Source organism: Odontesthes bonariensis, chromosome 4 (genome assembly GCF_027942865.1).
Source record: "Odontesthes bonariensis isolate fOdoBon6 chromosome 4, fOdoBon6.hap1, whole genome shotgun sequence".
Lineage (NCBI taxonomy): Eukaryota > Metazoa > Chordata > Actinopteri > Atheriniformes > Atherinopsidae > Odontesthes > Odontesthes bonariensis.
In genome coordinates, this window is record NC_134509.1 from 22,316,734 (window position 1) to 22,326,638 (window position 9,905).

At 39.8% G+C, this 9,905-nt stretch overlaps 1 protein-coding gene across 1 annotated transcript; it reads left to right on the plus strand.

The window, feature by feature from the left end:
* Positions 1 to 3,767: 3,767 nt before the first annotated feature.
* On the plus strand, positions 3,768 to 8,176 carry LOC142378155 (up-regulator of cell proliferation-like). Its single transcript, XM_075462383.1, has 2 exons — positions 3,768 to 3,954; positions 5,721 to 8,176. Exons 1-2 carry the CDS (start codon positions 3,768 to 3,770, stop codon positions 8,174 to 8,176), a joined length of 2,643 nt encoding a protein of 880 aa, XP_075318498.1.
* The last annotated feature ends 1,729 nt before the right edge of the window (positions 8,177 to 9,905 follow it).

Consider the following 9,905-nt stretch of genomic DNA (forward strand, 5'->3'; position numbering starts at 1 on the left):
TTCACATTTTATTTTCAGACTTAGAATGAAAAAGCTTGTCAATGTGAAACAGGGTGGATACCGTTAGTCCTGTTGCCTTCTTGTAAGATCATATTCTTTTGCTGAGAAGTGACTTTTTTCCCAGTGAAAAGGAGCTGTCTTGTTCAACACACCAAGGCCTTCAAGGGACGCCCGTCTGAAACACAGTTTTCAGCATAAAAAAAGCAGGCAGTTCCAATGAGATACCTCTTGTTTAATTTAGTGTATTTCATTTAGATTTGTTTGATTTATTTTTCCAGTGAAATGTAAGCAATATTAATCCAAAGAGCATTAATCAGGCACCCAGACTTTTATCCTGAACAGATTGACTAAGAATTTACACAGACTTAAAACTGAGGTCTATAATCCCTAAAGTAAACCTGTATCAGCCTCTAAGACATTAATCAAACTGCATTTAGGATAAGAAACGGCCAATAATGGTATCATTTAGTCATTGCTCTAAATTCTGGTGTAAATGTTTGCTCTTCTGTGTGTTGTACCACCCAATCTGCAACCTCCGAATAGCACTTCAGTGTGTAATCTTGACACGCCTGCTGTGTGTGGTAATTGCAAAGCTGTCATGGTTGCTGCTCAAAAAGGTGTTCAGCGAATGATCACTTGATGTTGTCATATTTTCAGACTGGAGAGACCAGATGACTATTCTCTCTACGAGACTGAGTCAGACCTGTCTTCAAAGGACATTCCTCCTCATTTTGCCAACAAAACGTGAGCCAGACTGTTAAATTCATCACAAGTCATCTTCACGTTTATCCCCAGCAGCTCCAATTTTTTCTAAAACTATTCTTGGCTGACGAGTGTTTTCAGAATTTATGCATCTTGGCTTTTTTTCAACTTTTGTCTTGAAAGTGAAGTATCGTGTGGGATACCCAAATACTGGGGCAGCCATGTGGCCTGTCCTTTGGACACTTCCAGGTGGGTTCTAGCATAAAAACACAGTTTGTCAGACATCATGCTGTACTTACCTAATCAACAAGACAATCTGAAAACTCATACACCAGTATATATGGATGTTGTGCTTTGTGTGTGATGAGTTACAGGTTCATAGCACAATGTCCTCCATCTGGTGCATATCCAGTGCTAAGAACTGATCCCGGAGCCCCTAAAGATGCCACCCGCAGCAGGTGAAATTCACTCTACTTCAACCAAAATAATATGTAATTGATCTGAAATATCTTGCTGGCACTACAACAGTCAAGCATAGGAAGCAGCACTGTAAAAAAAGTTACCATGAGCACATCAGTCAACAACTTGTCACATTACTGTAAAAAAAAAAAAGCTTATTTCTGCTGAAAAATGCAGATTAGTGACATATTCGTGCTTCTTTATTGTACTTGTTCTGATGTCATTGTCATTATGAGAGGTTTCAAAAGATGAGCTGAATTGTTTCAGACAGGAGAAACAATAATAAGCAGGACTGCATGCCACATTGTTAAAGCTCACACTCAAGTTCAATAGCTCATCTGAAGTAATCTTAGAGGGCAAAAGTGTGATTTAAATGTTTGTAAATGAGGACAAATAGTGGCTTAATTTACTTCCACATCCAGACAAACTTGGTGTATTTCGAAAAGTGCAATAAGTTTGCACTTTTTAACCTGAAAAATGAGAACCTTGTCAGCTACCTCATGTGGCTCCCTTCTTGCTTAATCTTGTAATAGCAGGAACAAAAGATGATCTTCTCTCTTGTTTTGCCTTTCACTCTTAGGTGGGACTATCCAAAGTCCACAGCCTCGTCTGAAACTTCTGATTATTCATCAGGACATTCAAAAGATTCTCTATACAGTGAGGATCCACCTTCACACGATGACATGTGAGCCCCTTTAAGAATGAATAAATCAATAACCGTGTATACTGTTGATGATGCACACGTTGGTGACAAGATGCGACTGCTCAAAATGTTTGATTAACCCATCAGTGTGCAATAAATGCCTTTATAGTAAATAAATAGGTAAATTAATTCTGCAACATTTACATGAAGTATTAACTTGTGAAGAAATGATTGAAACACCATTTTATTTTATGATTAATATTTCAGGTTATTGGTTCGGAGGTTATTAATTTCTTTCACACTGTTGGGCCATTCCAACCATTGTAGTTTGTAAGTTTATTTAGATTTGAGTTCATTTTGAGAGCCTCATCAGTCAGCCTTTAATGCTGAGAGCCTCAGTAATATGTATATATTTTATTTATCTTTGTTATTTGGTGATTAATTGCTCCACCTTCTTGTTCTCTTAACAGACACGATGAGGTGATGTGTGACACTTGTAATCAGACTGCTGCAGTGAAGACCTGCCTGACCTGTAACAATTCCTTTTGCGAGTCTGATGCCCGGCAGCACCAAAAACTGCTGCCGAGACACATTCTCATAGATTTGAGCCTTGATTTTGAGAGAAGACGCTGCCAACACCTTCAGATGTCTCCGGATTTCTTTTGTAGGACCGATCTGATGAAGATTTGCAGCATTTGCGTGCAGCGAAATCACAGCGGACATGATGTCATTTCACAGAGGGCACAGCATCAGGTGAAAATATAAAAATGTGTAAAAAACTGTGTGTGTGATATTTCATAATGGTGCTGTGCTGCATCTGTAATAAATGTTACTGTTTTGTTATAGATGCCTGGTGGTGAGGACCTTGGACAGACCCATGCAGGTGACTGACATTTTAACTGTTTTATATTGCACTTCAGTGACTCTGAGTTACTGAACTTATGAGTTCAAAGTTCTTCAGCTGATTAAGCATTTTCACTTGATTTAAGCAATTTGAATTGAATCAATTGAAAAACATAGAAAATAACTGCTTCAATGAAACCTTTTGAAAGCAATAAAGTTTAATCAGATAATCCCATCAGACCAACTAGGAAACAAGGAAGTTTGAGGTTCTTTGTTGTTATCTATTCACAGGCATGTGACATCCTTCAAGGAGTCATGATAAAGACGTTGTATAAAAATGCTTTGTAGTTTATCTGCAGTCAGGTGTGTTGTTGGCTGCATTTACCTGTTAATATTTCTTCATCTCTGGAGTAAGATACAAACTGCCAAACTAGTTTTAAGTAACTCACAAATGCAATGCCTGCAGTCCACCTTAAAATCTGATCCCAAAAGTCCATTAAAAACTTCAGATTTGTCACATTCATTCGCTGATATCCTGTTTTCATGACAAGAGTATGTACTGGCTCCTGTTGGTAAAATTAGATATGATGAAATTCGTCTCACAGCTTGGGCTTGCTACATTTCGCTTGCTTTCTTGTATGAGTGTAGAGGTGGAACAGAATGACTTGTTGCTCTGTCTTATGTTGGCCAGCAGTGCCCCCTCCTGGTAACATCACGTTCCACTCAGTGAAGCCAAACTCTGTGGTCCTGAGCTGGGGATGCCCGCTGGAACTAGAGGGACCAAAACGCTTCAGAATAAAATGGACGTCTTTCATTGAGGAGGAGAGTTCCTTAGTCATTGAAGATGTTTGCAAAATTGAAATTAACAACCTTCAGCACGGACAACAGCATCTGTTCAGTGTGGCAACAGAAGATGAAGCTGGAAATCTAAGCCAGTGGGTCACAGCACGTGTTTGCACAGGTAAAATTCAGGAATCCTGTTCACTAATCATATTTCATTTGGCAAATTGATACATTTACCAGTGACTCCTCTCTTGTAGCGGTGCCGCCCCCTCGACATTTAACCAAAAGACATTCAGACTCTACGTCTCTGTCGTTACAATGGACCAAAGGAGAAAACATGGAGAGAATTCCACATCAATTTCTCATCAAAGTCACAAGTCCAGGAGAAGAGCCCCGAGTAATCCACACCAAAGACTGCTACAAGATGTTCTCTGGTTTAAAGGCAGACACAGAGTACAAGTTCTCTGTTTCAACAGTGCTGAAGGACATGTGCAGTAAAGCAGTTTCTATAACTGTTCACACAGGTGAGATGTTGGAATAATCTAATAATCTAAAACTGCATTGGCCCTAAAGCTACTTTTTGTTTCTTCTTGCATATTAAAATAAATTTTGCACAGTTTATATTTGGAGCGATGTTTTGCAGGCTCTGTGCTTTGCTGGAAGTGTAAAGATTATGCTAGTTCTGCCTCCAAGTCTGCTTGACTATCTGACAAGCTGGGTGGATATCACTGCAATATTTAGCAGGATCTCCCATGACAGTTTGCAGCATGGTAACATATGTAGTGCTGCATCCCTGGCCCAGAGTGTTACCCCCTCCTCTTTTTCCACTTCCAAGAACGTGCAGCTGTTTAATTAAAGGACAAGACCGTTTTTTTGACATTGGGCCCTTGATTTCACATTATAACATGATGTTCTACTCACCCCTGCTTGTTGTTGGTCATTTGGAGCTGTTCCGAAGATATTCGAGAGGCGTCTGGCTGCTCTCTTGAGATATTCGGCCATGAAACGGTTTCCTATGGGCAACGTTATACAGGCACAAACTACGCTGTTTATAATTTATTAATTACTGTACACTAGCACTGATAACGTGGAGGTGCGTCGCTTACTTAAAAAAATCCGGGTTACTGTAATTTTGAATTTTAGCCGAATGAATAAATAGGCAGCAGGTCTGTGGGCTGTCTGTGGTAGTAGCACGACGATGACGTCAGTAACACCCACTTTACGACAAAAAATCAAAATTACAGTAACCCGGATTTTTTTAAGTAAGCGACGCACCTCCACGTTATCAGTGCTAGTGTACAGTAATTAATAAATTATAAACAGCATAGTTTGTGCCTGTATAACGTTGCCCATAGGAAACCATTTCATGGCCGAATATCTCAAGAGAGCAGCCAGACGCCTCTGGAATATCTTCGGAACAGCTCAAAATTACCAACAACAAGCAGGGGTGAGTAGAACATCATGTTGTAATGTGAAATCAAGGGCCCAATGTCAAAAAAACGGTCTTGTCCTTTAACAACAGCAGTTTAATTTGTCTGAGATCACCGGAGCCTGAAATGACAAAAGCAAAACAATAATAAACAACCCTGAGCTCTCCTAATGGAGATTGGAAATTTTAAAGAATGACACAGCTCAAACAGATAAGGGCTTCTCACTCCAACAAAACTGCTTCATCAATTTTTTAAAAATACTCAGAGAAAAATACTAAAAACTCTCTACACAAAATTCATGTCCACGCCCCCCAAAACCCCCCATTTGTTTTCATTAGGGATGTACTGATAGTGTAATTGTTGGCCAATATTGATGTTAAAAATAATAATTTGGTGGATAGTCAATACTGATTGGACTAGTATTTCTGTCTTACATCACACTGTCTTTAAATAGGCATCAATTAACCAAACTTTATCACAACCTTTAACATGAGAACCATCATTTTTGTGAAAAAGAACATTCTCAAAAGCGTTTTTAGCCTATTAAAGTATTACCTGCTCAATGACTTTCCAGTACTTCATTGGTCAAGCAAAATATTATATAATATATATGTTTTGGCCAATATATATATATACATATATATATATGTGTGTGTGTGTGTGTGTGTGTGTGTGTGCATACCTATTTTCAGTGATCTATGGCTACATTTTCACGAAGATAAAATATGTATACGGTCAGAGACAAACCCAAAATAACTATTAGTGGAAGTAGTAGTAGTGCTCATGTTTAATGAATGCATGAATGAATGACGGATAAGCAGAACCTGTACATTAATTACATTTTTCTTTTCTTTTGACAGAGCCATGTCTCAGGGAGGTGCTGTCAAAGATCGGACTTGAAGACCAGTATGACAACAAGCTCTCAGTTAGTGATTTCCTGGAGATCACTCAAAATGACATATCAGAGAGAAAATCGGAAACAGCAAAATCCCTTCCTGAGGCTTTTTTAAAGAGTGTTTTGATGTCAAACACGAATGCTAGAAGTGTATCGAGTGTTGTGGACACAGAGAAGGAGAAGGTTATCCACCCCTTGGACCTGATAACTGCATTGTTTCTCTGCTCAGACAGCTTTTTACAGCAGGATTTAGCTCAGAAAATGGCACTCTGCCAGTTTTCTGTGCCGCTCTTGCTGCCTAACAGTGAAACAAGAAAACTCACGATGATGCTATGGTCCATGCGGGAAATCGTTAGATCCTTCAGACCTTCACAACAAGCATTCAGAAAGACAAGCTGTGAGGAGAGACTTGTGCTCTTTGATATTCCTCTGATATCTTTTGTTAGGCTGGGGAAGACATTCTTGTCCAAGTCTCAGACGTTAAACAAACTGCTAAGTAACGCCGAGCAGCACCATGACAGGTTTTATCATTTTGACTTGGCGCGTGGAGATGTGCCCAGAAGAATTTCAGCCGGGCTTGTTGAAATCAGCTGGTACCTCCCGTGTGGAAACAGAAACACGGACAGATTCTCGGAACCACTGGCTGTTGCTAACCTCAGAGGAGACATCAGGGCCTGTGACCAGCAGTTCTCATTTCTCTATCGGACATCTACAGCTGTTTACGTCTTCTGTGATGAATCAGAGGTTGATTACTTCAAGACTCTTCAAGGAAAACAAGGGAAAGCAAAAGTCATTTTGATTTGCAGCAGACAAGGCAAAAGCTCTATACTCAAAATGATGACCTTGGAACCAAGCTTCAAAACAAAGAATTTGAGTCTGAATAATAGGACCGAAACAGAACTGCTTAAGGCTCTCCAGGAATCAGTCACTCAGATACTTGAGAGCAGCCCAGACAAAGTGTCGCTCGCAGATCTGGCTGAAACAGCGCGCTGCTGTGAGATCCTGATTGATGAGGATAGTGATGAATGCCAGAGTGCCGGAAAGAAAGCTAAAAACATCACTACACATGTTGCCACAACCTCAGAGTTCAAAGACCAAGAGCTGCCTTCACAGGGACACACCTGGAAAGCACTTTCATGGGTGGAGATGGAGAACTGGAGACTGCGCAAAGTTGGCAGCCAAAATACAGAGGACTACCGCAAATGGTTAAAAAAAAAAGAAAAAGAGCTCAAAAAGAAGCAGCAAAGATTTGATGCCTCAGCTGTGATGTTAAGATTCTTTCAAGGTGTGGGTACCGCATCGCAGCGCTACTTTTTCCTCAAATGGCTGGAAATGGAACTCGGTGATCTGTCCCGGTATCAGCTGTCACCTTTGCAGGATCGATACAAAGAGCTGAACCAGAAGTCTCCTAAAAACCCAGAAAAAATCGCAGCAATTGACAAGCTAATTTCTGTTTGCTCTTTACGAGTAGACCACTTTTTCCGAGAGTGCGGGCAGCTGTATGCATGTGCGAGTAGCCTGCCAGAGTTCTTCAAACAGAGAAAAACCATGGAACAGTTCCCGGCACTGTGTGCACAGATGCTGCTGGATGGTTTCCCTCTTGAGCTTGTTGATGGGGATGCAGCAAACATCCCCATGAAATGGATTAGGGATGTGCTTACTGAGCTTCATTACATCATGCAAGACAACAGTAAGCTCAAAGTCATCACAGTCATTGGGGCTGAAAACTCAGGAAAATCGACTCTGCTCAACACCATGTTTGGGCTCAGGTTTGCCGTCAGCAAAGGAACATGCACCAGAGGGGCATTCATACAGCTAATCAGTGTCAGCAAAGATGTCAGGAGGGAGCTGGGCTGTGACTGCGTCATTGTCATTGACACAGAAGGACTGAAGCCACATCAGATGGTCGAAGATGATCACAGCCACGAACGTGACAAAGAAGTAGCGAGCCTCGCTGTGGCACTCAGCGACATCGCAATTGTCAGTGTTTCCAAGGACAGCTCCACAGAGACAGACATCTTGACGGAGGTGCTTCGTGTTTTCACAAGGCTGAAAAGTGGAGGCGAGAAGCCGCTGTGTCATTTTGTACATGTTGACAAGTCTGGGGTGTCTGCTGTTGAGAAGGAAGGAGATAAGGAGTTGGTACAACAGCTCAATGTGATAATCCAGAGGGATGAAGGGATGAAGGAGGCCAACATCACAAAGCTCTCAGATGTGATGGAGTACGATCCAAACGCATGGAACTGGTACATTCCTCCAGTTTGGAGGGGAACTCCACCAATGGCTTCATTCAGTGTTCATTACAGTGAGACTGCATGTGCTTTGAAAAAGCAACTGATTGGGGACCTTAAAAAATGCCCGGGCAGAGGTGATCTGACACGTTTTGCCACAATAGTAGAAAGTCTATGGAAGGCCCTATGAGACAAACCATTTTTTAAAAACATTTCATACACAGACAAGCAAATGTAAGCTTTACATGCTTTCCGTTAGCATAAAATCATTTAAATGTGAGAAGAAACAATTTAATTTCTCATATATTTCTGACCCAGACTGTTCAGAGATAATAAGAAAGGTGTAGCCACTGATTCCACTGCGAAAAGACTCTTTGGCCCAGGTCATGGAGCAGGTTGTTGACTAGGTTGGTCCCGATTCCTATTTTTTACAGTCACTCCGATCAGGATTGGGTCCCATTTCATGACCTTGAGTCTTTGGGTCTGTTTCATATCATAATTGAATTCTGAGTGTATCAGTGTGTATGAGGCTGTGATCACACAGCACTGATCATGATGGATTTGTAATTTTGTTGTGTCATGTTTTTACTGTATATTGCAAAAGAAAATGCCAAAAAACTGTAGGGTGCATCCGCAACCAACACGTGGCATCAAATGACCAGCATAGAGAGTGTTACTGATTAGGAAGTTAAGACTCATATCAGTACTTTAGATCACAGCAAAACAGCCATGTTGATGTCAGCAGCTGCTGCAAAGAAGGAACACGTGTTAAATGATCTTTATTACGTTCTTAAGTTACGGATTCTAACATTATATTATTATATATAATTAATTTGTGTTTAAGAATAATCTGTTAAAGTGTCGCCATTTGAGCTCTAAGACTTTCCTGCTGGGTTCAAGTTGGACATGTAAAAGTGACCTTGAAGTTGTGCCCAACGGCAGATTAGCAAAGCAGTGGAAGTGCTGTGAAGTTTGCCGTTATTATGCTCAACATGAAATAACTGAAAACTATCTAATGAATAAAAACGTGTTTATTGTCAGTCTTATTCACTTGTTTTTGTTATTTACATTGCCTTTCTGGCCTCTTGAACACTGTACAACATTAAAAGGTTTATGTTCTTGCATAATTGTATTCCAAGAATTTCGCCAAGAGGAAAGTGCATGAATAAATAAGTGCAAAAATAAGTGCATGGACATACAATAGTAGCAGACACCACACAAACATATTGTCAGTATTATTAAACATGTTTTAAAAAACATTGATTTGTTCATATTGGTTAAATTGCATCAAGTTAAAGTGCAAAGCTAAAAATAAGTTCAAAGTAACATGGTACGAATGCATGAACATTATCCTCCTATGATTTGTACAATAAAGGTGTGTACATATGATTTTATGGACTTGTTCTATTAACAAAGCTCTCATTGTTTCCATAAGCTTCAGAATTTTCCAGTCAACAGGTGCTGACTGTAAAACTTGTTGTTTAACTTATAAAATTCATAATACTTCAATGATAAATATGAATATTTATATACATGTTTCATCTATCCTCAGATTAACATCACATATTAGCTGCAGGGCTACTGGTTCATGCGAATTTGAAAACAACAACAAAAAATAGATAATAGCTAAAGACTTATAGTGTCAGCCAGATTTGATTAGATTTTATCAGGCTTTTAGATCTAATTCTTTCACATATTTACAGATATTTACCAACGCTTTGGAGCCAGAATCTATAATGTTATTAGACACATATTACATTTATACAACAGTATGACATTAAAGGGATTCACATACTTGAAAGGTGAAGGAGGTAACTGAAAAATTACAGACACTGGCTGTGTTCGAAACCGCATACTTCTCCTACTACTCCTACTACTCCTACTACTCCTACTAACTTTTTGAGTTAGTATGCGAGTTT

What these genes read in the sequence shown, in the direction of transcription:
- LOC142378155 (XM_075462383.1), top strand. Translation starts at nt 3,768, where the DNA reads ATGGAGAGAATTCCACATCAATTTCTCATCAAAGTCACAAGTCCAGGA. An exon ending in TTCTATAACTGTTCACACAG is followed by an intron (nt 3,955 to 5,720) that starts GTGAGATGTTGG and finishes TTCTTTTGACAG; the next exon opens with AGCCATGTCTCAGGGAGGTG.